Source organism: Phocoena phocoena, chromosome 10 (assembly GCF_963924675.1).
Source record: "Phocoena phocoena chromosome 10, mPhoPho1.1, whole genome shotgun sequence".
Lineage (NCBI taxonomy): Eukaryota > Metazoa > Chordata > Mammalia > Artiodactyla > Phocoenidae > Phocoena > Phocoena phocoena.
In genome coordinates this window covers 40487747-40515655 of record NC_089228.1, presented here as the reverse complement: position 1 = coordinate 40515655, position 27909 = coordinate 40487747, and the positions used below count along the sequence as shown (strand labels likewise).

Below are 27909 nucleotides of genomic sequence, written 5' to 3'. Positions count from 1 at the left end.
CTCCTGCCTTCACTGGCTCAGGAACACAGAGACGATTCCCTGCGAGAACCTACAGTCTCACCCATGAGAACCAGGGCTCCTTGGACCCAGCTCATCCCCAGGATGGCCATCCAGGAAAGGAAGGAGGCTGACCAGTGGGACAAAGGCTTGCCAGAGGGAGACTGGCTGAGCTACTTCTTCACTTTCTTACTGGAGACTCAGTTAGGACCCCACCTGTACATAGGGAAGACATCCTCCCAGATAGGAAATAAAATAAAGTTCTTGGATGAGCACTGAAAGCCGAACCAGAAAGTTATTTTATCCTGTCCCTGCATATAAGACAGTGAATCGAAACCAAAGGTGTTCTGTGAAGATATTCAAAGGTGTCCTTTGAAGGCTGTTCCTCCTGGCAGGTAGGCCATTGTGTGTTCTCTGGGCTGCGCCCAGCCTTGGAGCAGAGGGATTGGAGTCTGGGCAGGTGCTTTGGCAGTGCCTCTAGAACAGGCAGGAGTAGCTGGGGGTTTCGTCCTTCAACGCACTGGCAGTGAGTCCCTATTTTCTATGTGTCTGCTGGAGGCCCATCATGGTTTTCAAATAATTGTGCTAGACACAGAAAAGGGGAGAAAACAGAAGTTGATTAGGACATGCAGACCTAACAAGGACTCAGAAGCCACACCACTTTATATCCACCCCATCATTCTTCCTGCAAATATCACTGTTTGAGGACAAGGATTCCCTTTGACTAGCCCCAGTTCTGTGAGAAATAATGTTCCATTCAATCCCTCTCATTCTTTCATCCTAAAGAAAGTGTGTAAAACTGTTTTTAAATGTTTAAAAGGAGACAGGCATGTTTCAAGGGCCCACTTGAAAGTTTCTGACAAGAAGTAGGTTCAAAAAAAGAAAAGAAAAGAAAAGGGCTCTCTCTCCAGAGGGGTGGGGGCCCACGTATTCCAAAGGGCCTTCCCTCTGCAAATCAACTAGATGTTCGTGAATCCTACTCTTTTAATGAACTGCTAGCCTCTTGGAAAGCATGTGGAAAAAGTAAGCTGAAACAGAATCAGTGGGCAGGGCAGTGAACAAGCAAATGCTAAAACCAACATGGAATTTGGAGGTGAATCCTAGATTCCCCACATGGTGAATCTGAACTGAAACTGAAGCTCCCACATGAAGCTGGAATTATTTTACCCCAATTTTTTATTGTGGTAAAATACACACAACATACAAATTTCCATCTTAACTGTGTTTAAGTGTACAGTTTAGTGGTATTAAATACATTGATAATGTTGTGCAACCATCACTACCATCTATCTCCATAACTCTTTTCATCATCCCAAACTGAAATTCCATATGCCTTGAACAATAATTCCCCATTCCCCTCTCCCCGCAGACCCTGAAAATCACCACTATACTTTCAATCTTTATGATTTTTTCAAGTCAGTCATTTAATTTTTAAATTATTTTTTTTAAGTTTTATTGGAGTGTAGTTGATTTACAATGTTGTGTTAGTTTCAGGTGTACAGCAAAGTAATTTAATTATACATATACATATATTCATTCTTTTTAGATTCTTTTCACATATAGGTTATCCCAGAATATAGGTTGTCCCAGAATATTGAGTAGAGTTCCCTGTGCTATATAGTAGGTCTCTGTTGGTTATCTATCTTATACATTGTAGTGTGTTGTCTGTTAATCCCAAGCTCCTTATTTATCCCTCCCTGCCACATTTCCCCTTTGATAACCATAAGTTTGTTTTCAATATCTGTAAGTCTGTTTCTATTTTGTAAATAAGTTCATTTGTATCATTTTAAAAAATTAGATTCCACATATGAGTGACATCATATGATATTTGTCTTTCTCTGTCTGACTTACTTCACTTAGTATGATAATCTCTAGGTCACAGCATGTTGCTGCAAATGGCATTATTTCATTCTTTTTTATGGCTGAGTAGTATTCCATTGTATATATGTACCACATCTTTATCCATTCCTCTGTCGATGTACATTTAGGTTGCTTCCATATCTTGGCTATTGTAAATAGTGCTGCAATGAACATTGAGGTGCATGTATCTTTTCGGATTTTGGTTTTCTCTGGGTATATGCCCAGGAGTGGGATTGCTGGGTCATATAGTAGTTCTATTTTTAGTTTTTTAAGGAACCGCCATACTGTTCTGTATAGTGGTTGTACCAATTTACATTCCCACCAACAGTGTAGGAGGGTTCCGATTTCTCCACACCCTCTCCAGCATTTATTTATTTATTCATTTTTATTTATTTATATTTTTTTGGTGTGTTAGTTTCTGCTTTATGACAAAGTGAATCAGCTATACATATACATATATCCCCATATCTCCTCCCTCTTGCGTTTCCCTCCCATTTCCTATCCCACCCCTCTAGGTGGTCACAAAGCACCGAGCTGATCTCCCTGTGCTATGCAGCTGCTTCCCACTAGCTATCTGTTTTACATTTGGTAGTATGTATATGTCCACCAGCATTTATTTTTTGTGGACTTTTCTTCCCCCCAGATTTATTGAGATGGAATTGCCATATAATACAATATTGCATAAGTTTAAGGTGTACAGTGTGTTGATTTGACACACTTGTATATTGTAGAGTGACTGCAACCATAGCATTAGCTAACACCTCCATTATATCATATAAGTACTGTTTCTTTTCTGTGGTGAGAACATTTAAGATCTACTCTCATAGCAACTTTCAAGTATATACTACAGCATTATTAACTATAATTACCATGCTATACATTAGACCCCCAGAACTTATTCATCTTATAACTGGAAGTTTGTGTCCTTTGACCAACATCTCCCCATTCCCCACCCCCACCCCCAGCCCCTGGTAACCACCATTCTAATCTCTGTTTCTATGAGTTCAGCATTTTGTTTGTGGACTTTCTGATCATCGCCATTCTCACCAGTGTGAGGGGATACCTCATTGTACTGATAGTTTTTTGTTTGTTTGTTTTATTTAGTTAGTTATTTTGCCCAAGCAGTGCAGCATGTGGGATCTTAGTTCCCTGGCCAAGGATCGAACCTGCATCCCCTGTGTTGGAAGCAGGGAGTCCTAACCAGCGCCACGGGAGTCCCCTCATTGAGGTTTTGATTTGCATTTCTCTAATAATTAGTTATGCTGAGCATCTTTTCATGGTCTTTTTGGCCATCTGTATGTCTTCTTTGGAGAAACGTCTATTTAGATCTTCTGCCCATTTTTGTATTGGGTTGTCTGTTTTTTTGATATTGAGCTGCATGAGCTGGTTGTGTATTTTGGAGATTAATCCCTTGTTGGTTGCTTGACTTGCAAATATTTTCTCCCATTCTGAGGGTTGTCTTTTTGCTTTGTTTATGGTTTCCGTTTCTGTGCAAAAGCTTTTAAGTTTAATTAGATCCCATTTGTTTATTTTTGTGTTTATTTTCATTACTCTAGGAGGTGGGTCAAAAAAGATCTTGCTGCAATTTATGTCAAAGAGTGCTCTTCCTATGTTTTCCTCTAAGAGTTTTATAGTGTCCAGCCTTACATTTAGGTCTCCAATCCATTTTGAGTTTATTTTTGTGTATGGTGTTAGAGAGTGTTCTAATTTCATTCTTTCACATGTAGCTGTACAGTTTTCCCAGCACCACTTATTGAAGAGGCTGTTATTTTCTTCATTGTATATTCTTGTCTCCTTTGTCATAGATTAGGTGACCATAGGTGCGTGAGTTTATCTCTGGACTTTCTATTCTGTTCCAATGATCTATATTTCTGTTTTTGTGCCAGTACCATACTGTTTTTTGTTTTTCATTTTTTTTAACATCTTTATTGCAGTATGATTGCTTTACAATGGTGTGTTAGTTTCTGCTTCATAACAAAGTGAATCAGTTATACATATACATATGTTCCCATATCTCTTCCCTCTTGCGTCTCCCTCCCTCCCACCCTCCCTATCCCACTCCTCTAGGTGGTCACAAACCACCGAGCTGATCTCCCTGTGCTATGCGGCTGCTTCCCACTAGCTATCTATTTTACGTTTGGTAGTGTATATATGTCCATGCCACTCTCTCACTTTGTCACAGCTTACCCTTCCCCCCGCATATCCTCAAGTCCATTCTCTAGTAGGTCTGTGTCTTTATTCCCGTCTTACCCCTAGCTTCTTCACGACCTTTTTTTTTTTTTCTTAGATTCCATATATATGTGTTAGCATACGGTATTTGGTTTTCTCTTTCTGACTTACTTCACTCTGTATGACAGACTCTGGGTCCATCCACCTCACTACAAATATCTCAATTTCGTTTCTTTTTATGGCTGAGTAATATTCCATTGTATATATATGCCATATCTTCTTTATCCATTCATCTGATGATGGACACATAGGTTGCTTCCATGTCCTGGCTATTGTAAATAGAGCTGCAATGAACATTTTGGTACATGACTGTTTTTGAATTATGGTTTTTCTCAGGGTATATGCCCAGTAGTGGGATTGCTGGATCGTATGGTAGCTCTATTTTTAGTTTTTTAAGGATCCTCCATACTGTTCTCTGTAGTGGCTGTATCAATTTACATTCTCACCAACAGTGCAAGAGGGTTCCCTTTTCTCCACACCCTCTCCAGCATTTATTGTGTCTAAATTTTTTGATGATGGCCATTCTGACTGGTGTGAGATGATATCTCATTGTAGTTTTGATTTGCATTCTCTAATGATTAATGATGTTGAGCATTCTTTCATGTGTTTGTTGGCAATCTGTATATCTTCTTTGGAGAAATGTCTATTTAGGTCTTCTACCCATTTTTGTATTGGGTTGTTTGTTTTTTTGTTATTGAGCTGCATGAGCTGCTTGTAAATCTTGGAGATTAATCCTTTGTCAGTTGCTTCATTTGCAAATATTTTCTCCCATTCTGAGGGTTGTCTTTTGGTCTTGTTTATGGTTTCCTTTGCTGTGCAAAAGCTTTTAAGTTTCATTAGATCCCATTTGTTTATTTTTGTTTTTATTTCCATTTCTCTAGGAGTTGGGTCAAAAAGAATCTTGCTGTGATTTGTGTCATAGAGTGTTCTGCCTATGTTTTCCTCTAAGAGTTTGATAGTGTCTGGCCTTACATTTAGGTCTTTAATCCATTTTGAGTTTATTTTTGTGTATGGTGTTAGGGAGTGTTCTAATTTCATACTTTTACATGGACCTGTCCAGTTTTCCCAGCACCACTTATTGAAGAGGCTGTCTATTCTCCACTGTATATTCCTGCCTCCTTTATCAAAGATAAGGTGACCATATGTGCGTGGGTATATCTCTGGGCTTTCTATCCTGTTCCATTGATCTATATTTCTGTTTTTGTGCCAGTACCCTACTGTCTTGAATACTGTAGCTTTGTAGTATAGTCTGAAGTCAGGCAGCCTGATTCCTCCAGCTCCGTTTTTCTTTCTCAAGACTGCTTTGGCTATTCGGGGTTTTTTGTGTTTCCATACAAACTGTAAAATTTTTTGTTCTAAATCTGTGAAAAATGCCATTGGTAATTCAATAGGGATTGCACTGAATCTGTAGAATGCTTTGGGTAGTATAGTCATTTTCACAATATTGACTCTTCCAATCCAAGAACATGGTATATCCCTCCATCTGTTTGTGTCATGTTTGATTTCTTTCATCAGTATCGTATCATTTTCTGAGTACAGGTCTTTTGCCTCCTTAGGTAGGTTTATTCCTAGGTATTTTATTCTTTTTGTTGTAGTGGTAAATGGGATTGGTTCCTTAATTACTCTTTCTGATCTTTTGTTGTTACTGTATAGAAATGCAACAGATTTCTGTGTATTAATTTTGTATCCTGCAACTTTACCAGATTCATTGATGAACTCTAGTAGTTTTCTGGTAGCACCTTCAGGATTTTCTATGTATAGTCTATCTTTATGATTTCTGACTACTCTAAGTACCTCATGTAAGTGGAACCATACAGTTATTTGTCTTTCTGTGACTGGTTTGTTTCACATAGTGGCTGTACCATTTTACATTCCCACCAACAGCACACGAGGGTTCCAGTTACTCCACATCCTTGCCAACACTTGTTATTTTCTTTTTTTTATTAGCCATCCTAATGCATGTAAGGTGGTATCTCATTGTCGTTTTGATTTGCATTTCTCTATGATTAGTAATGTTGAGCATCTTTTCATGTGTTTACTGTCCATCTGTATATCTTCTTTGGAGAAATGTCTGTTCAAATCCTTTGCCCATTTTTGAATTGGATTTTGTTTTCTGGTTGTTGAGTTTTAGGAATTCTCTGTATATTCTGGATATTAATCCCTTATCAGGCTGGAATTCTTGAAGGAGTTCAAAATGGTCCTGGGTTGGTAATGCCGCATGGCAAAAGCAGGTGCAAACTCTTTCAGGAGGAAAGTAATTTCAGCTTATACATTCAGGACTCTTAGTGCTTAAGTTCAATCATATTTATGGTCAATTGAATTTCAGCAAGGGTGCCAGACAATTCAACGGAGAAAGAATCAATTTTTCAACAATTGGTACTGGGAAAACTGGATATCCACATGGAAAAGAATAAAGTTGGACCCCTGCCTCACATCATATGCCCCCTCCTCTGAGCCCAGAAGGGGTAGGCCTCTCTGTGGTCAGACAAGGAAGCTCCTGCATAGTGGTCACAGTCAAACAATGTCCGAGGCTGGGCTGCTTATGCCTACTTGACCCCACTCCATTTTCTCCCATAGAGCCCTGCCCTCCTACAGGTCTGGACTTCCTTGATCCAGGGCTGATGTGGGTTTCCCTTCAGGGGCCAGAGTTAATAAAGCTTGATGCTCACAGCATAAGGCTAAATGGATACCTGGATAAAGCCATTCTCTCTCCTGCTGAAAGAGTGGGCCCAGGCAACTGGGATGGGCAGGTGACCCTGCCCCAAGCCACAGCTGATTGAACCAAGAATGCACACTTAACCCAAGAAGAGTCAGTTAGGCTTCTCCCTCCAGAGAGGCTCAAAGTAAGTAGTCAGGTGATATTGGGCACTGGGGCTGTGAAGTCTTGGAAAATAAGGGCATGCCAGGGCCAAGGCTGGAGCTAGAAATTGAGAGGTGGGGAGGGGAGAACAGATAGATGAAGGATCAAACCTCAGGGAGAAGCTAAGGTCAGATCTGGAAGGAGAAAGGCCTGGAGGGAGAGGAGCCTGGGCCCTGCTTCCTACAGGTGAGTTCTATGGCCTGCTAATCAAAGTGTGGTCTTGGACTAGCTGCATGAACACCATATGGGTACTTATTAAAAGTGCAGACTCTCAGATTCACCCTGGACCTGCTGCATCAGAAGCTGCATTCTAACAAGACTCCTGGTGATGTATGTACACAGCACAGGGTGAGAGGTGCTACTATGGAACCTTCAGAATCTGTGTTAACAAACCCCTTCACTCAAGCTTCTTTGAGTGGACTTTAGCTCCTCACAGCCATCAAAGGTCAGTGAAGGTGTCAGTTTAACTATAAGTGTAAAGAATGAACTCAATCAGGAGAAGGGCTTTCTAACTATAACACAAAATCCAGAAGCCAAGAAAGAGAAGACTGATACCCTTGATTTCATAAAAATCAGCAAAACAACTACAAAAAAACCGTAAATAAAGCCAAAGACAAATAGGGGGAAATATTTGCAACTCATATCATAAAGAGCTAATCTCCCCAATGTATCAAGAGTTCCTATAAATTAATAAGAAAAAGACCAACAACCAATAGAAAAATGGGCAAAAATATCAACAGGCAGTTTATAGGAAAAGAAATTAAAATGGCCCTTAAACATATGAAAAGAAGCTTGACTTTACTGATAATAAGAGAAATACAAATCAAGGCTAGACTGAGAGACCATTTTTCACCTTTCAGATTGGAAAAACCCAAAAAGCAGGATACTGCATCTTGCGGGGAGCCTGTGGGGAACTAGCATCCTGTATATGCTGCTGGGGGGTGGGGGGTGGGTGATGGATTCAGCTCTAGGCAGGCAATTCGGCACCATATATCAAAAGTACACATGTCCTTCTGGCCAAGAAATTCACTCCTACAAACTTGCCTTTCACTCCTGTGTGAATTCACATTTGTACAAGGTTAATTATCACAGCAATGTTTGTCATAGTAAAGAAATGGAACTTCCTAAAATCCCTCAATATGAGATGCATTAAATGAATTCTGATAGATCCTTGCAACGGAGTACTACTATGCAGCTGTGAAAAAGAACACAGCAGCACCAACAGGTTGAAAGGGGACGATCTTCAGGATAGACTGTTAAGTGGAAAAAGCGAGACGCAGAACAATGTGCAGGAGGAACACTAGAAATAAGTGACAGCGGTTCCTTGTCAGAGGGGACTGGTGGGAGCTGGACTGATGGGGGACTGGGTATTAGTATTTTCATGCTTTTTAATGCTTCAGTTGTATCATCCTATTGAAAATGTAAATGAGTACCACAAAAATATTTTTAAAACAATGAGCTCACTTGGGCAGTCACCCCATGTGCAGCTGCCACCTGCCGTATAAGAACTGCCTCTGGGCACAGAAAAGCACACAGTATACAGGCCTCCTGTGTTCTGGCTCCAGGCTGAGCCTCAGCAGAGCGGAGACCCTTTGTTCCAGCCCGCTCAGTGAGGAGAGTACCAGGTCATGTCTAGCTTTGCCTTGGCTGCCTGTGGTCCTCTGGTCCCCTGCCACCTGTGCACAGCGGCCTCCACAGGAGAGGTTCTCCCCAAAAGGAAGTGGCCTCAGGGGAGCCCTAGGCCCTGTCCTGGCATGTTATTCACACATGGGCTGTCTTAGCACTCACCAGCCATGTCCAGGCCTGGCCAAAGTCTGTGGGGCCCCTATTGGTTCCAGCCCAGTCCCAGGACTCTGGAGTTGGCAGAAGATACCCACTGACTCTGGGTGACTCTGGATTTCCCTGGGCTGGCGTATTCCTCCTCTGCCTCTCTACAGTGGGGAGTATAATCCTGGGTGTCCTAGTAATGAGGTCCCTGAGGCCTTGCCTTCCTGGAGACATGAATCCCCCAAGTTACCTTCTGTTCTGTCTTGACTTTGGCATTGTAGAAGGAGACAGAATCAGGGCCCTCTGGCAGCATCGTCTGCTGCAGCCGGCTGAACCTGTCCTGGTCATCTTCTCCCTACAAGAGTCCCAACACAGCACAGTCCCTTAGCCTGGCGTTGTCAGGATCCACTCTGACAGGGCCTGTGGCGGGCATTAGGGCAGCCTCTCGCTGGGTCTGCAGACCTCCACCCAGGATAGCTCACAATCCCCCAGACTCATGTTTTCCAGTGTCATCGCGGACACCCTGTAACCGCCACCAGGGCAAGATGAGCCACTCAAGAAGGGGTGCAGCAGCATGTGGCGGTTTCTGTGTCCTCATCCTTGATAACAGGGGAGAGACCTGTACCTGCCCACCTGCCTGGGCCAGCTGTAGGAGAGGCTGGGAGCAGCCGGTACACTGCCAAGCTTTGGAGAGAACAGAGGACAAGGGGCACTGCCCACTGCCCTGTGCTCGTCACCATCCCCACCCCTGCCCTGTGCCACTCACCAGAGACACAATCCTGCTGAGAGGCATCATGCCTGGCCGGATGCTGCCACCTGGCTTCAGTGCCGCCTGCAGGTCCTCAGGGACAAAGAAGGACTCATTGTACCAGATGTCAAATTCTGCAGGGAGACAGGGAGATGGCACTGTGAGGGTGGGGAGTCCCTGAGGAAGCAGGTCAAGGCTGTGTGTGTCTGTCTGTCTTGTGCTTGTCACAGCTCACCCTCTCTTCACTTCCTGCTCCAGGGCCTCACCCTTTCCCATCTCCATCTCCTGCCCTCAGAATCCTGGAAACACACATCTAAAGCCCCGTCCAGGGACTTCCCTGGCAGTCCAGTGGTTAAGACTCCACTGCAGGCTTTGATCCCCGCAGCGGGAACTAGGGGAACTAGGATCCCGCATGGCCCAGGGCATAGCCAAAAAAAAGTCCTGTCCAGCCCCTGCCTCTGCAAGAGAAAAGTTCTGAAGCCACTTCTAGAACTCAGACAGTAGCCCTGCCCTGTGCCTCCTGGAACCCCAGGTGGCCAGCCAACCTTCCCAAACGGCACACCCATGAGCAGGCGATGTCGACACTGATCCACCAGGTGCTGGCAGTACTGGATCTCAGCCCTGAGGTCCTGTAGGTCCTGATACTCTGTCCGGTACTGCTTCTTGAGGTCTTTAAGCTTCAAGATCAGCAGGAATTCCTCCTCATCAATGATCATCAGCCCCTTGTTCTCATACTCGCCTGCAGGGGGAAGGAGGAGGTTAGGGAATGAGGTGCCCACCTGAGGTGGTCAGAAAGAGGGGAGAGTGCTGGCAAAGCATGAAGACAGGACCTGGGAAGGGCTGGGGTGCAGCATGGAGGTGGACAAGGCATGAGAAGGCCAGACTACTAGGATATGTCTCACAGGGAGAGGGGGCTCAGGTCAGAGGACCACACTGGCATTTTTAGGACAAACAGGAGGGGTAGGCAGAGGAAAGGGTAGAGATGGCCCACGTTCCACGATTCTTTTGATCTTAAACCCCACTAGCCAAAGATATCCAGTAAATACCTCTATTATACAGGTGTTTACCTTTTTTATAAATTATGTAAACAAGCTGCCGCCACTGGCTAGTACCACGAGGCAGTTGGGCAGGGTTCCTTATTAATTACAGTAGATGTAAACCCACATTTCAAATTGTCTTCTTGACGATTTCAGCATTCGCCAGCTACCCTCTTGTCAGAGAACATCAGACATCTTGTCGGATGGCTGTCAGAGGGCTCCAGGAGGAGAGGGGTCAGTTGTGCTATTAGTCATCTCCTCTACTCGCTGTCTCTTAGTATGGACCTTTTCAGGTCTGTCAGTTTGATAAAGGTTGTTAGGTTAAGACAAAATAATGATATCTGTGGAGCCACTCGCCTGGCTGTCTACTGCTCACAGCACCTTGAAAGTTCAGCAAAGGCGTCATGTCAACACCCAGCCCGAGGACCCTTGGAGAGTGAGTCCTGTTTGTGACTGAGGTGTGTGGCCAGGGTGCACGAGGCAGTCCCCAGGTACCGGAGGAAAGCATTAGCACTTCCGCTGATGTTTACAGGGGAGAAGTGAGGCACATTAAGTGTCACTGACACCATTCATGGAGAGGCAAGAGTTCCAATTCAAGGTGTTTGCAGTGGGGTTGGGGGGGGAGTGGTGTCCAGGGTAGCCCTCACCTTCAGTGCAGAGCAACCTGGTTTGCATGCTGTGGGCCTGATGTGGTCACTTTGATACAGACAAATCCGTCAGTCACAGAGTAGAGTCTTTACAGTACTCTGTTGACATGGGGAGTGACAACATCTTTTGTACTACCCAGAGGTTCTCTGATTATCTCCACAGAAAACACTTATGAGAGCTGAACTTAAGATGATTTTTCTTTTTTTTTTTTTTTCACAAAAGACTAATTAATGTCTCAAATTCAGTGACTGTTCTGGGCTGATAAGTGGCTGTCAGTCAAGGTACCTAGAAAATATTTTTAAAAATGAATTTACTCGATCTGTTCCCTTAAGATAAAGGTATTTTACTTGCTATTTTAACAACCAATGGGAAAACAACTGCTTTCGGGAGGAAAGAGCAAAAATGTTTTTTGATACTGATAAAAGTTTAAATATTTTAAAATATTGTTTATTTCTTCTTCAACCCATCCTTTAAAAATGTCCATTTTCAGGTATATTGAGGAGTAAGTGATATATCAGCATAGCATGCATATATATTATTTAAAATATGTAAATATATAATAAGGGGTTGCATATTCAAAGGAGGTGTGGGGGGACTCCCCTGGTGGCACAGTGGTTAAGACTCCATGCTCCCAATGCAGGGAACCCGGGTTCCATCCCTGGTCAGGGAACTAGATCCCAAATGCGTGCTGCAACTAAGAGTTCGCATGCCACAACTAAGGAGCCCACGTGCCACAACTAAGGAGCCCTGGAGCTGCAACTAAGGAGCCCACCTTCCACAGCTAAAAACTGGTGTGACCAAATAAATAAATATTAAAAAAAAAAAAAGGTGTAAGTAGAAGGCACAAAGAAGTGCCTGTTTGTCCTGCAAGGCCTTCACTCTAGAGGTTCTGGGTGGGGGCATGTCTGGAGCCATCATCACCCACCTTCCCCTACTTCCCAAACCCATGGAGGGCTTTGCCCTCTGGAACAGTGTGTTAACGCTTGGTCCATAGGGTATGAGCAAAGTAGCCCCAAGAATTTGGAAATAAAGTTGCCCTCTGAGAAATAAGTGAGTAAAATGCAACCTCTGTGAGTGAGATGATCCCCCTGACCTGCAGAAAACCAAGTGCCACCTGGAGATGCCCAGGTGATCAGTGAGATCATTCAAGAAGGCCGGCCTAGCATAGGGTTGCGATTTAGCAAGGGAAAGCCCAGTAACCGGTGGTGTGCCCTGCCTGTGAAAAAGAGTGTGGCCTCTGAACCACCAGCCTCAGTGTTGGGATGGTTACTCTTTAAAATGCAGGTTCTGGGCCCTGCTCCAGATTTCCTGAGTCAGAGCCACTGATTGCAGCCTAGGAATCTGTACTTGACCAGCCCTTCCAAATGAGTCCTCTGCTTACTCAAGCTTGAGGGTTCTTGGTGCCCATTGAAGGTATGGGCAGTGTCTGCCACTGGGACAAGGGCACCAGGTCAGGGTAACCAGGCGAGCACTCTCCCCAGTCCCTACACAGGGGTCCCTGCTCGTTGAGCCTGAGGGCTTCCCACACCACCTGCCTTAAGAGACAAGACTTTGCTAGGCCAGTTTGTTGCAGGGTTGGCATGAGGAATGGTCTTAGTGACAGTGAATCACTTGGCCCCTGGTATCCACATTCTCATTCCCTCCTCAGTTTCTCATGTCTTGACCAGCACCCCTACCCCAATCAGACCACTGTGGTCAGTGAGGAGACAACACCAGGACCCATGGACCTTGTGGCGGTCGCCAGCCACCCATCTCCCTGGGGAAGTGTCTACAAGACCAACATTCTGTCCCTCCATGGGCAGAAGCACATATCAGATGGAAGGTCCAACACTTAGATCTGAGATAATGCAAGAAAGGGGACTTGCAGGCAGAAGCTAGCTGACAGGGAAGGACTCTGTGGTTCCCCAGGGCTGACTAGAGCCAAGTGATGACCCAGGGATGAAGCCTGCACCCCAACATCCCCTGCTGGCCCCCTTCCAACTCAGTCCTCCAGTACCCAAGGCTGCCCCATCCCGAGCAGGATGACTCAGATCCCACTGTCCCCCAACTATCTTCCCATCACCTTTACCTTGCTTCTCTCGCAGTGACTTGTGGAAATTTAGTGCCTCCTTGGTCATGTCAATCTCCCGCTTGATGGCATTGATGCGCTGTGTGGTCTCGCTGGCCCTTTTCCTCCGCTCATTCAAAATGGATTTGTTTTCTTTGAAGATGCGGTTGATTTCACTACCCCGTTCGTTCTTAAAGTCCTCAAAGGCCACAGGCTTGGTGGGTGGGGTGCTGGGCCTGAAGATGGAGGGGAAGGAGTAGGGAGAAATGGGGCAGCTGTCTTGGAGCCACCGGGCACTTCACCTTTCTTCCCTGGGGCTTCCGTAAGCAGGTCAGAATTCCTGGGCACCACCTACCCCAGATGGGAGCTAAACTGTGTAGGAATCATTCTCTCGTCTCTGTTTTACTGAGCACACAAGGGCACGTGACTATTGCAGAAAATGAGGAAAGTAAGGAAAAGTTACCAAAGAAAACCCCCAAAATACCACTCATTACCTATTGGCAACCACACTTTGGTGTATCTCCTTCATTTCTTTGATAACTGTTTTAATATTTGGAGTCATGCAAAATGTATAATTTTACATCTTTTTTCACAGAAGCATTCTTTCATGCTATTAAAAACTCTTTGAGAACTCTAGTTAATAAGATATAAGATGAAGTGCTGGGCAGGGGAAAGTAGATTGTCTGCAACTTACTTTGAAATCCATTTTTTGAAAAAAGATGGATGGAAGAATGGAGAGAAACACACATGATGAAATACTATAGTAACATTAATGATAGAATCAAGAGGGTGTTCACTATACAATTCTTCCAACTTCTCTGAATCTTTGGAAGTGTTCACAGGCTGGGGAAAAATTCTTCATGTACATCTTTGTACATTTCAAGGGCAGAGAAAATAATTCACTTAGTGCCCTTTCCCTAATGTCAACTATTGAAGGTGTTACCAAATTTTTTTTCTTTTGCTTTTTAAATTAATGACACAATCTTTTTGTATAAATCTTTGTCTACATCTCTAATTACTTCCTCAGGATAGATTCCTAAAAACTCAATCACTGACTCACCACAGAGAGGAACTGGGTGGCTGGAGGAATGGTCTCATGCCTGAGAATTTTGTATCTTTTGAATATATTACTTATTCAAAATATGCAAATTTAATTATTCAAATAATTGCTATTTGGAGGGTCTAAAAGGATTCCGTGTATAATTGTGTATCTTGGATGACTCCTGAGGTTGAACCATTTTGCACGTGTATAAGCCATCATATTTCTTCTTTTTTGGACTGTGCTCCTAGTCTTTGCCTATTACCCCCATTTTATTTCTCTTCTATCTGCAGGTGCTCTTTCCTTGTCATACGCTGATTTTGTATGATCTGGTGCAGGAGTTACTGTTAGATGGTCACCTGGGTGGGCGTAATTCCTCCTTTGGGGATTCCGAGGCAAGGGGCTCAATACTGGAGGTCTCCCGGTCCTGCAGAAGCATGTCTTTGACATCTCCATCCTTGGAGGATGGGGTCAACTGGATCTTGGAGGTGGAAGCATCCAAGTCCTTGCCACTCACAGGGCTGCTGGCGCCCTCCTTTCTTGCCAAGGAGCTGGAAGGAGAAGGCAGGAAGACCCAAGGCTTAGTGTCTCTGATGCTGAGGGGAGTAATCTTGCTCAGCACTCATACACCAGAAGCCCCAGCCCGCTCAGCTCCTATCTTGAACATAAACCAGGCCAAAGGGCAAAGAGTACAACCCTAAGCCATGCAGATGGGGAGGAAGAGGAGAGAATTTCTCTCCCTTTTATCAGAACAAGAAGTCCTCCTTCCAGCAGTCTCAGCAGGAGACACCTGGGAAAAATGGGCAGTCTCCAGTTTGGAAGCATATGGACATTTGGGGTGGGCCACAGGCTCTAAGGAGAATCATGGCTGCTGAGGTATTAGTCACACAGGCATCCCTGGGAAGGAGTAGCAGAGCCCCCACCCAGGGTGCGTCTGTCTGCAGACCAACAGTAAAGAGAGACACGTCTGACCCGCTGCTCTGATCAGTCCACGACTTGCTCTCCCACCTCTGTCAATGCCCACACCAGCTCCCCGGAAAGTAGCCATCCTCCCTCTCCAACTGATGGCACCCGGGGTCCTCCCTCCCAGAGAGGTACATGTGAGCAGGACTGAACTAAAGGGAGGATATACATGGCTCCTTCCACTGTTTCCTTCTCTTTTCTTCTTCTTGCAACAGGTGTGGCTTGGGGGAACCAAGCCTCAATCCATTTGTTACTGCACTAATTACCCAACGGCAGAACAGAGAGGGTGGGGGTGTGACCTCCCTTCCTGAAGAGGCAGGAGGAGGCCAGGGCATCCTCCTACCCAACTCCAGTACTGCATGTGACAGTTTTCTACAATCAGCTCTGGCCCGTGTCCTTTTACAAGTGATAATGGTAACAACATATTTGTATTGAGGTCTTCCAGGGACAGGGATTGCATTTACTCACTTATCCTCAAAACCACCCCAGTGACTGATGCTATTATTATTATTATACCCATTTTAGGGATGAGGAAACAGAGGCAGAGAGGCTCTTACACCTCACTGGGGTGACCCCCGTGGGTGAAAGAACTACTGAGCAGGGAGGTGAGCCCAGGCGTTACCTCCAGAGCGTGTGCTTTGTCCACCACGACACAGCGCTCCCCAGGAAGGCTGGTTCTTTAAGGGAACTTGACACCCAGCATCTACAAACGAGTCTTGCCTGAAAGGTGAGCTGGAGTTTTTAGGTGATGTGGGTGCCAATTAGCCGGGTCACAGAAGGAACCTGGTGGTGGGAGCTGGGTCTGCACATGAAGTACCGGAGGGCGAGTGCCAGCCTGGCTTCTCACTTCCACTCTACCATACCTTAGCAATGTGACCTTGGAATGAATTCCCCTCTCTGAGCCTTGGTTTCCTCATTAGTTAAAATGGAGACATGAACTCCCACCTCGTGGAACTGCTGTGAGGATGACAGGTGACCAGCCCCAGCCTGGGCCCCACAGATGCTGCTAGTATTGGCAGGAGAGGTATCCATTGTGACCACCCCATAACTAAGATACCGGGGGAAGGGAGGGACAGCTTATGTCCTCCCTTTCACCAGCCAAGGAGGGCCAGGTGCTGATCAGCTGGAGCAGCAGAAAGGTCACTCACCTGAGCTGCTCTTTGAACATCTTCTTGGACTTGGATTTCTTCCCGGGTCTGGTAGAGAAAGGGGCGACTCCGAGTCCGAAGCCTTGTCCGTCAGGCTCGCCCACTAGGTGGCCGTCATCATCCACGAGCCCTGCCTGGACAGAGGCCAGTTGCAGGTCTATGGTTAGATTAAGGGTTCAGGCTCCCTGGGGAACCAGGTGTATATGGACCAAAGGTGGACACGTTCATCCCACACACCGAGATGTGGCTCCTGCTGATGTCACTTCAGGCTGTCCCCAGCAGAGCTGTCTTTGACCACCCTACCCAATGTCCACTTCCTACATCAACTCCTCTCATGGTCTGATGTCTCATTCCATACGCTGAGGCTCTTGGGGCCCGTTTCCAACCTAACTCTGGGAATTGGTCTTGTTTACTACTAGCCACATCTCCATTTTATGGAGGACATTTTGAACTCCTATGCGGTTTACTCCTGCCTGGGTCACCCCATGCTCATGCTGGTGTTACCTTTATCTGTCGCAACCCTAGATCTGCTTTAATGCAAGACACTCACTGTCTCTGGAAAGATCTGGGGATGGAAAAATCTGATGTGAGTCTTATCGGCAAGAGGCAATTGTGCTTACCTTCTGGACAGCAGAGATGGTTGCGAAGTCATTCTTGTCTATGAGGGTGTACTTCCTGCGCAAAGTGGATTCCACTTCCTGTTCCTGTTGGCTTGGGAGAGAGCGTGAAAGAACCCATCACAGCTGGGGCCATGCTGAACCCACTGGGGCAAGCACCAACTACTGGAGTTAGAAGTTGTTTGTGTGTGGCCCCTGCGGCAGAGCCACATCCTCATCATGAACCAGACCAGACCAAAAACGTTCATTCCCCTGCCCTCCACTCCCCAGTGCGTGTACCCATTGTCCAGCCCCCAAATCTGCAGGGGCCATCTTATGTGCCAAGCACAACTGCTCTAAGATGACCTTTAACAAGGACTGTAAGCCTACCTCGGCACCATGCTTCCCCACCTGTCTGTCTCTAACAGTCCCTTCAAAATCACATACCCAGCTTCTGTGATACCATCCAGCATCAGGCAGTCAGGCTACAGGTATGTCTGTACCCAAATAAACCACAAATCCCTCCTGAGGTGGGGAGGCGGGTGTGGGGAGTATCAAAGTCCTGCTCCGGCCATCTTCAGGGCTGGCACTCCATAAGGACCTCCTGTCCAATTAATAAACTCAGGAAACCAGGGACCACCTCGTCTCTGAGTAGCCCTTGAATGGAGGGTTGTCCTCCCCACATCCCCCAGGGGAAGGGAAGGGCAGGAGGATATAAGAGCTCAGGGGCAGAGGCTGTCGGGTACACCCAGGGCCTGCCATACCCAGAGGCCTCTGATCTGGCTCCTCACACACCAGAGAGAAGGCAGTGCACTTGGAGACCGGCATCCATACCATGGGAAATGAAAATGGCAGCCTGACGTAGCAGTGGGGTGGATGGGGTGGGCCCCTTACCTCAGAACCACCCGGAACTGGTTGAACACCTCCTGGATCTGTCTGAGGTTGATTATCTGGAGGGAAGAGAACAAGGCAGAGGTTAGACCAAGGGCACCACGGGACCAAGGCTGTGTCTGTGTTAGTAGAGAAACCAGGACCCCTTGGCTAACCCGTGGACCATCTGTCTCAAGAATGGGACATCTGGGACTTCCCTGGTAGCACAGCGGTTAAGAATCTGCCTGCCAATGCAGGGGACACGGGTTTGATCCCTGGTCCGGGAAGATCCCACATGCCACAGAGCAACTAGGCCTGTGCGCCACAACTACTGAGCCTGCACTCTAGAGCCTGCGAGCCACAACTATTGAAGCCTGTGTGCCACAACTACTGAGCCTGCACTCTAGAGCCTGCGAGCCACAACTGCTGAAGCCCACGCGCCTAGAGCCCGTGCTCCTCAACAAGAGAAGCCACCGCAGTAAGAAGCCCGCACACCATGATGAAGAGTAGCCCCCGCTCACCACAACTAGAGAAAGCCTGTGCACAGCAACAGAGACCCAACGCAGCAAAAAATAAAAACAACAACAACAACAAAAAAGAATTGGACATCTGCCAGCACCCTCTCAGGAAAGTGGCAGTCCAGCCCTCCTCAAGAACAGAGAAACACCTGATTAGTAGTTTTAAAACTATTTACTGCGACTATAATAATCACCTTTTCTGAGTGAAGACCTCTATAAAATTAAAATGACTCTAGTTCTTGAGAATACTAAGAAAACATTTAAATACGATTTATTGTCCTCAGCTCTCTCCTGCTTCCAAAAGGTTCCATTACGAACCTTTCTGTGTGGGCACAGACACACTCACCTGTGGCTGGAGAAAGGCCATCAGCCTCCCTCTTGAGCCTACAGCCCACCAGCATTACCCCTCGACGCCTTGGTCAGTCTGGGGCTGCCCTTACTAGGAAGACCAGAGCAGCCTGCCTCTCAGTTGTCCCAGGCTTGCCTCTGGCAGCTGCTCACAGTAACAGGTCGGGCGAGGTTCTGCCCATGAGCTCCCTGATGAGAAGTCTGCCAGCCTGTGCTATAAAAACAATGCATCTTTCCCTGTGTGGCTGCTGTCTCCTCCTCCTTGGCCCACTCCAGCATGGGCCCTGGGGGGTCTGCCTTGTAGACAACAAGCATGACCATCATCCTTTAATGCCCTCACTCTGCCTGGCACAGTGAAGCCCCTGAGGTGCTGCATCTCAGTTCACCCCAGCTCAGTTTCCCTCCCCACCACACCGTACAGGTGAGGCCACCAGAGTACACAAGCTTGAGCATTTTCCTGAGGTCACTCAGCAAGGAGATAGCTGAGCTGAGATTCGATCCAGGGTAGCCTAGCTCCAGGGTCCACACTTGTGCCCCCAGCGATGGACCACCTTCTGTGTATTCAAGGCTGTTTAAGGCTGTCAGCCACTCTGTGGGTCACCCACAGCCCTGTAACCCTAAACATGGATGCCAAGGCCCTGAGGTGGGCTAAAGGGCCCTGAGGCTGGGAGTCCAGCACCACCTACCCTACACCCCCTGTACCCTCTCAGTGTGAGGTTCCGAGGCTAGCACAGCACGCATCGGGCTGTGGCCAGGAGATGGAGGCCCAGGCCAGCTGGACACGGTGGTCCTGAGGGGCTCCTTACGTCAATCTCGTCCAGCGTTCCCTCCAGGTACCTCCGCACCTGGGAGTTGATCTCGGCAATTTGAATTTCATCCATGGGGTCATAGTTAACAAGGGTACGGTTGGCCTTGGAGGAGGAAAAGGAACATATTGTTAAGCTCCAAGCACCCAAGCCCAAGCGGGGTGGCAGGGACCATTCTGAGAACCATAGTGGGGAGGTTGGGCACAGACCCTGGCCGCCCAAGCCAGCTCCATTCCCTTCATCACCACGTCCTGGCGAGGAGGGCCTGACTCACAGGCCAGGTGTTCAGGTCATCAAGGGACAACCAGGTAGGGCGGGGAAGGAAAGGCTGCCCAACAGGGGGCCTGCTACTCCAAACAAGGGAGTTCTGCTGACTGAGTCTCAGCAGACTCTGTAGGATGAGGGCCACAGGATGGAGGGGGCAGCCTCTGCCTTGAGGCTCCTCTGGACCATGAGCATTAGCTCAGACAGGCTACTGGAGGACTCCTGCCCCCGCCCCCTACCTTCACGGCTCCCTGCTGCTGTCCTCACCAGACCATCCAGCCTTGGTCAGGGGCCACCTCTCCTGACCTTGACCCATCATGCTGTCTGCCCCTGTACCCCTGCCAGGCCTCTGGCCCCTGCCCCTCATCCCCCCTGCCTACTGCCTGACCATCTGACACCCCTGTCCACATCTTCTTGTTTGTCCAGTGTCCCTGCCTACCAGACATTCCTGGTCCCCCAGCACTTCTGCCCCACCCTGGAGTCTCTCTACTCGGCCCCTGACGCATCTGGCTCCCTGTCCACCCAGTCCCTCTGCCCACCGAACTGGCTCTGCTCATCCAGCATCCCTGCCCTGACCCTTTGCCCCCTCCCAACCTAGCCCTTCTGCCCACCTGGTACCCTGACCCTAGTCCCTCTAGCATTCTGGCAACCATGCCCCACCACCACCTCTAGCCCCTTACCAGGCTGTCATGGATGGCTAGTTCCTGCTTGAGCAGTGCCAGCTCCTTCTCCAGGTTCTTGACCATTCGCTGCCAGGGAAACATATTGTGGGGTGGGGGTGGGGTGAGGGGGAAAGCAGGGAGGACAGTCAGAGAAGCCACCCTGCCTCTTCCATATCAAGCCTATAATTCCCCACCCGTGCCTGGACATCCTGGCTCTTCCAGGTAATCCATGGGGTGTGATCTCAGCATCTGGATGATTCCCTCCCCACTGGTGACTTTTCCCCAACTGGGTAACTTTAGGGTTTGAGGGGGTCTCAGCAGTCCTCTGGCCTCTGCCTCTTACTGCAGAGGAGACTGAGAACAGAGTGAGCACAGGCACCCCTAGGGCCACCTCAAACCCTGACTCCCAGCAGCTCCAGTCCAACAGGGTAATGGCCCTCTCAGTGCAGCCCATGCCTCCAGGATGCATTGACCCTCATCCTTCCCAACCACTACACAAAGCATTACCATTCCCCACTGATAATCAGGTATGCCACCTCCAATTTATTGCTGCTACAGAAAATGCTGCAAAACATCTTTGCACTTACATCTTTGTGTTCGAGAACACAGTGATGTATGAGCTCTATGTGATCTGTCCCATTACGTCTTTCCTCCTCTTTTCCTCCTGCTCACTCCATTCCCACCAAATGGGCACATTCCTGCCTCTGCATTGTCTGTCCCCTCTGCCTGGGACACTCTTCTCCCAGGTATTTCCATGGCTCACCTCCCTCAAGTCTTTGTTCAAAAGCTTCTAAATTAGGCGCATCTCTATCACCTCCTGTAAAACTGCAATCCCCTCCCCACCCTCACACCACTCTTTTTTAAAATCTTGCTCTACTTTTCTTTCATAGAACATACCCTAGAGCAGTGTTGTCTAATAGAACTTGCTGTAATGATGAAAATGTCCTGTGTTTGTGCTGCAAGCCACATAAAGCTATTGAACACTTAAAATGTGACTGGTGGGACCAAGGAAGTGAAATTTTAATTTTATTTAATTTTACTGATTTCAGGGGACTTCCCTGGTGGTCCGGTGGTTAAGACTCCGCACTTCCACTGCAGTGGGCACGAGTTCGATCCCTGGTTGGGGAATTAGGATCCCGCATGCCGTGTAGCACAGCCAAAAAAAAATTTTTTTTTACTGATTTCAGTAGCCACATGTGAGTAGTGGCTACTGTATTGGACAGTGAAGCTCTACAACTTACCTATTTTGGTTTTAAGAAAAATTATATATATTTAAGGTGTACAACAAGATGTTTCTGTTTTTTTTTTTTTTTTGCGGTACGCGGGCCTCTCGCTGTTGTGGCCTCTCCCGTTGCAGAGCACAGGCTCTGGATGTGCAGGCTCAGCGGCCATGGCTCACGGGCCCAGCCGCTTCACAGCATGTGGGATCTTCCCGGACCGGGGCACGAACCCGTGTCCCCTGCATCGGCAGGCGGACTCTCAACCACTGCGCCACCAGGGAAGCCCAACATGATGTTTTGATATACATGTACACAGTGAAATGATTACTACAGTCAAGCTAATTAACATATCCACTAGTTACCATTTTTTGTGTGTGTGGTATGAGCATCTGAGATCTACTTTCCTAGCAAATTTTCAGTACACAACACACTACTATTAATTATAGTCACCATGCTGTACATTAGGTCCCCAGAACTAATTCATCTTAGAACTAAAAATATGTACCCTTTGACCAACATCTCCCCATTTTTCAGCCTGCCTCCACCCCACTCCTGGTAATCACTGCTCTACTTTCTGCTTCTACGAATTTGACTTTGTTAGGTTCCACATATAAATGAGATCATGCAGTATTTTTCTTTCTGTGTCTGGCTTATTTCACTTAGCATAATGTCCTCTAGGTGCATCCATGTTGTCTTAAATAGCAAATCTAGAAATGACTGATTTCTTATGTTTAGTATCTCTATCTCTCCCACCCCCGGCAGACTGTCAGCTCTTCAAAGACAGAGATTTGTGTTTCTGTTGGTACACTGATACGTCCCAAGTGCTTCAAAAAGTGCCTGGCACATAGTAAGTACTCCAGAAATTTTAGCTGAGTGAATAAATGATACATTTCTAGAAGCAGAATTGCTTAGTCATTTTACATTTGATAGATACTGTCCTAGTGTTTTTCATATAAGAAGCACAAGGGACTTCATGCTGAGAACCTTCACTGTGAACAACAGGGCTTCCTTTAGTTGTCAAAAAACGGCCACTGGAGGGAGCCCCTGACAGCTGGTTCTCAGGACTGGTGACCAAAGCTGTGATCAGTCTGTAGCAAGGGGTCCTGGTGTCCTGGTGGCTCAGTGGCAAATCAGGGCACAAAGCCTGAACTCAAGACACATGACCAGGGTCCAGATTCTGACTCTGCCCCTCTGGGCATCCTCAAGATGGTCCTTCAGGTGGACTCCCTGTGAGGTGAACGGGAGAGGACTGGTGCCTGGCCCCTACTCATCTCCATCCCCTCCTCTCAGCTGAGGGATCTCAGCTCTAGAAAATGCACTATGCCCAGCTAGGAAAAGTCTGGCTGAGCTGCTGGGGACCTCCAGCTGGATGACTCTGTCCAGTGTGGCATGAGGAGCCAGGTTAGACTTCTGGGCCAATCCGGTGATGGTGGAAATGAGCCATCTGCTCCCATGGGTCACCAGCCTCTATGCTACACCCTGAGAGTATGGAAGCCACTTCTCCTACTGCCTGTCAGGCTTAGTGGCCTCTAACTTGCCCTCTTCTACTGACTGGAAAGAAGCTGCTTGGAAATAGGGCTGAAGCAGAAGACTCCACAGAATAGGGTCTGACAGCACCTCCTGGCTGACCAACTCCCTTATAAGAAACAGGGGCATTTTCTGGATGGAAAAAAAATGCCTCAGAGACAGCACAGACCCATGTAAGTTCCTTGCTGGTTAGGTGTTTCCATCATAAATGTAATGAGCATAATTCAGAGAGTTCTGCTTAAGTCCACGCCAGGTTGTGAGCAGCTATCAGCCTAAGAAGTTTCCCTATTTTGACCCCACGGCAGCGTGCGGGTGTGCTTCCTCTTGGCAGAGTAGGGTACCCCAAGTCTCTCTGCTGTCTGTTTATGCCCGTGGCTCACAACCCTTACACCACCTCACGGAATCATAGAATGACATAGTGGGAGGGTTGCTGGAAGTCATCAGTCCAACCTCCTAGTTCACAGATGAATATCCTGAGGCTCAGAGCCTGAGCAACTCACCACAGAGAGCCGGTAGCAGAGGTGGACCAGGAACTCAGTCTCCCACCTTCCAGCCAGCCCCACCAACCCAGGAAACGCTACCCTTGGAAACAGGTATCAGTACTGAAAGTGGTGCTGGAAACAACCTGGGAATACTGGCTACAGTCTAGGAAAGGCAACAACCAAAATAATTTTCCAGGTCTCTCTCGAGAACTCATACAGATAAAGGAAAATGTTTATCATGAAGATTATAAACACATTTGCATTTGGTGACATGGCAACTTGGCTGTCCAGGAACAACAGTGCAGATTTCAGAATAGGAATTACATTAAAATGAAAGTCCTCGCTGCCAGGTGCAATGCCCACTCAGCCAGGTTCACAGGTGGCAATGTGGTAGTCCTAAGCTAAGAGAGCACCAAGTAAGAAAATAAGAAAAATAAATAAGAAAAGCTCCAAGCTACAGAAAAGCATAGAAAATAATGCCATGAATCCTTGGGAAGACCACCCTAAAATCTGACTTTAACAGCATGCCACCATATTGGCTTTAGGTGTTTTTGTTTTTGTTTTTTTAAGAAATAAAACATTTCAGATAAATGTGAAGCCCCTGGCTACCCCACTCCAAATCCATTCCCCACCCTGACATCCAGAAGGAACCTCTGCTCAGTTTGGTCTTTTCACTCCCATACATTTTTTCTTTGTACACACATCTGTCCACTAATGATGATCAGCATTGCTTTGTATGTTCTTATACTTGGTATAAATGAGAGATGCCACCATTCAATCCCCAAGTTGTTTTCTCACTAGAGATTATCCATGCTCGCAGCTCACTGACTCCCTCCCTGTGCAACCTACTTAGCTACTCTTCTGTTAAAGGCTATTCATCATGTTCCTAACTTTTCACCATTACAACAAGCAGTGCAGCACCATCTTCTATAAGTCTCTTTATGTGCATATGTGAGAATGCTGCTAGACTATATACCTAGAAGTGATACTGCTGGTCTGCAGAAGTGACTGTAGTGCTAGCTAACATTTCCTGAGCATTTACTCCATGACAGCACTGTGCTAAAAGATTCCTACGCATTATCTTGTTCTTCACATCTCTTTGAGAGTGAACTCTGTTACTCCTGCCTTAGAAAGAATAAGTATCTTGCTGAGGTTATACAGCTGACGAAGGAAAGAGCAGGCTGCTGAACCAGGATAGCCCAACGCAGGGGCCAGCGCTCTTAACTACTGTGCCCGTCATTCTCCAAGTGTGGTCCCAGAACAGCAGCAGCAGCAGCACCGGGGACACTCATGAGAAATTTGAATCCTCAGCCCCCACCCCAGACCGATGGAATCAGGAACTCTGGGAACTGGTGCAGTGACCTGTTGTTCAATGAGCCCGCAGGGTGATTCTGATACCCACTCAAGTTTTGAGAACCACTGCTCTAAGCTCTACTTCCTCCTCAACCTCCAAACCATGGGTTAGATCCACAGAGCCCCCGGACTGTTACTTTCCTTCAGGATTTAGAATCTAGAAAGTTTAGCTGGTTTGTCATGGGTTTAGGGCCTGTATATGCTCCTGTCTCCAGTAACTACGATTGCATAAGCATCTTAAACGAAAACCAAATTATTGGTAAATGTGTTTTTACTTTACTAGATGTTGCCAAAATGCTCTCCAAAGTGGTTGTTCATTACACTTAGACCAGAAGTAAATAAGCATTGCTGTTTCTGCACATACTCACCATTGTCTCTACATTGTCAGAAAATTTCTAATTTTTGCTAGTCTGAGGGTGGAATTCCGCTAAGGTTTTAACTTGCATTTCCCTGGCTAATGGTGAGGCTGATCATTCTTCTGATTGGTCAGCTGTTTGCTGAGAGGGATCACTCAGGCTGGGAAGAAAGAGGTTCTGTAGTGACCTAACCAGATGAGTCTGAGAGATGGTCTACACTGATTTAGCTCAGAAACAATTAGCTCTAAGGACTCTCATGCAGAAGCCCAGGGGTACTCAGAGGCCTTGAAGCCCCACATATGAATTGGGTGGGGGGCCTGACCTAGCCCTTTCACCTTTGTGGCAGCCCCCAAGGGACTCTAAACACTGGCCTATCCCAGAGCAGAAAGGGACTGACCCAGGATCACATGCGTATCTTTGGTCAAGGCAGGAAGGGAAGCCAGGCTCTTGTGACCCAGGCAGCAAACCCATACACCTTCCCCACAGCGAGATACCTGCCTACAAGCCCCTTAGTACCTCAGCGTCATACTTTTCGTTGATGGCAGGCTCAGTGGTGACCAGCTTCATCCTGCTGGCAAACCGCAGTGAAGACAGCTGAAAAACAGATCAGACAGACCTCTATGTTCTTGGTCAATTACTTGTGAGTAGAGATATGTGCAAAACAGGTTAAAGGATTCCACTAGAAAACAAGTCTCCCTGCAGAGAGGAATGCTCCATGGGCCCATGGAGTGATGTCTGGGGGTCCTGCCCGAGTCCCTCTGGGGGCACAGCCAGCCAGGGGTAATTATGGCTGGGGGCCCATGGGGTGGCCACAGAAGCGGGCACTTGGGAAACAGCCCCACTGTGCTGATGTTCCATGAGGAGTGGAGGGCTGCTCCGTGGCAGTGAGGAGCAGCCAGTGGCACATGAGCTGCCAGTGAGCCCTGACATCCCAGCTTCATACTGTGCTGGGCTGACTCGAAGCCCTGAAACAGGGAAGCCGGCTTGGGGGGGGGATGGGTAACCCAGAAGTAGCCTGAGGAAGGCCTGAAAGGGCTCTTCCATTGGACAGTCTTGCCTAGTAGTTAAGAGATCTGCCACCGACCAACTGACTGCACAACCTCAGACAGGTCTTGTAACTTCTCTGTAAAGTTGGGAAGACCTGCCTCACAGGGTCACTGGGAGACTGAGTGCTGAGGTATGTAATGTGCTCTGGACAGAACTGGTTCACAGAGAGCCCTCAGGAAGAGACCCCTGTCATTTTAGTTGGAGTTGCTTCTGTGTGAGGGTGAAATCAGACTCTCCTGCTGTAAGCACAGCAGCAAGCGTGGCCACGACTCCCTCATACACACATGCGTGGTCAATGCATTAAGCAACACGAATCATGACAGGAACAGTTTTAAAGTTTTAAAGCATTTGGAGAAGAGAATCATGAGCTTCTGCACCCCCAATATGCCTTTGTCCCAACCCCCGATACTCTTCCAGCAGCTCCTTAGGGCTCCTGCGGGCTCAGTCCTAATCAGAGATCCCAGGTGGTGTGGGCACAAGCCTCGGGGGACAGCAGGTACCAGGAGAGCTGCTTCCTGTGTGACCATCTCAGGGGTGGGGATAAGGGGAGAAAGGGTCTTCCACGGTCTTGGAGGACGTATTTCTTAACCAGGCAGCCAGGAGGCCCAATATTCATATGACTCCTCTTGGGGTCACTCATGCTTTGTTATGCTGTGAGACCAGTAGGTGCCTGAAGCCTTCCTCTGGGGATGCTGTCTGCACATCAGCTGGAGCTCCCCTCCCTGGCCTCCCAAGTCCCAGGGCACTGGGTATGTGGCCGGAGAACTCCCCGTGGAAGCTGGGATGGTCCCTAATGCACCAAGCTGGGAGGCCCTGCAGAAGCATCTTGCCCTGCAATGTCCCTGGAAATAACCTGTTTCACCTAGTGGATTCTCCAGATGACTGAAGCTTGCCCCAAACATCCACATTTGACCAAAATGTCTAGGGAGAGATTTCCAAACCTATCTTATTTAGGATGGGTAGGGAGGAGAGGCGGGGAGCCCCAGCCTGGGTGCCTAGCTATGTGGACTCACCTGTGTCACTGGCTCACTTCGTATTCCTGCCTCTGGTTCTCATAAGCTTCTCACCTCCCCGGGTCACCTGTTTCCTGCTGCTGGATTAATCTCCCCGAGTCACAACTCTGGCCACAGCCCGCTCCTACTAAAACCCTGTGACAGTCCCTGCCACCTGGAGCAGAATAGCCAAGGCCTCAGCATGGCCGCCAGGGCCCATCCAGCCGCTGCACCTTCTTCTTCTTCCTCTCCTTCCCGAGCTCCTCGCTGCAGTGGCAAAATACTCCTGGCATGGGCCAGAAAACACAGTCCTTGCCCCACAAAGCTGGCTCTCAGCCTTCTCTTCTCACATAGGCCCCCACACTGAGCTTGCCACCTGCCTTGCCTCTTCCTTGACATGGCTTCTGCCCCTTGGTACTTGGTATTTGGATCCTGGCTGGGCCCCCTTCAGCAATTTTGGCTCAGACTCATCCCTGGACCCCTCCACCCTTGACCATGTCTATAGCTACTGTGTCAGTTTACCCA

At 47.5% G+C, this 27909-nt stretch overlaps 1 protein-coding gene across 4 annotated transcripts in view; it reads right to left on the bottom strand.

Moving 5' to 3' along the window:
- Positions 1–273: 273 nt before the first annotated feature.
- KIF9 (kinesin family member 9) overlaps positions 274–27909 on the bottom strand; it is a 42704-nt gene continuing 15068 nt past the window's right edge. For 2 of the 4 annotated variants that reach the window (XM_065884803.1, XM_065884805.1), the window contains 11 exons: positions 25862–25939; positions 20426–20494; positions 19482–19586; positions 17834–17889; positions 16964–17054; positions 16344–16477; positions 13215–13429; positions 10024–10200; positions 9480–9595; positions 8964–9068; positions 532–582 (listed from right to left, as the gene is read on the bottom strand). In XM_065884803.1, coding sequence (XP_065740875.1) covers positions 532–582; positions 8964–9068; positions 9480–9595; positions 10024–10200; positions 13215–13429; positions 16344–16477; positions 16964–17054; positions 17834–17889; positions 19482–19586; positions 20426–20494; positions 25862–25939 — 1197 coding nt within the window. Of the gene's footprint in view, positions 583–8963; positions 9069–9479; positions 9596–10023; positions 10201–13214; positions 13430–14591; positions 14784–16343; positions 16478–16963; positions 17055–17833; positions 17890–19481; positions 19587–20425; positions 20495–25861; positions 25940–27909 lie in introns of all 4 variants that reach the window. The other 2 variants (XM_065884802.1, XM_065884804.1) reach the window with 2 other exon arrangements.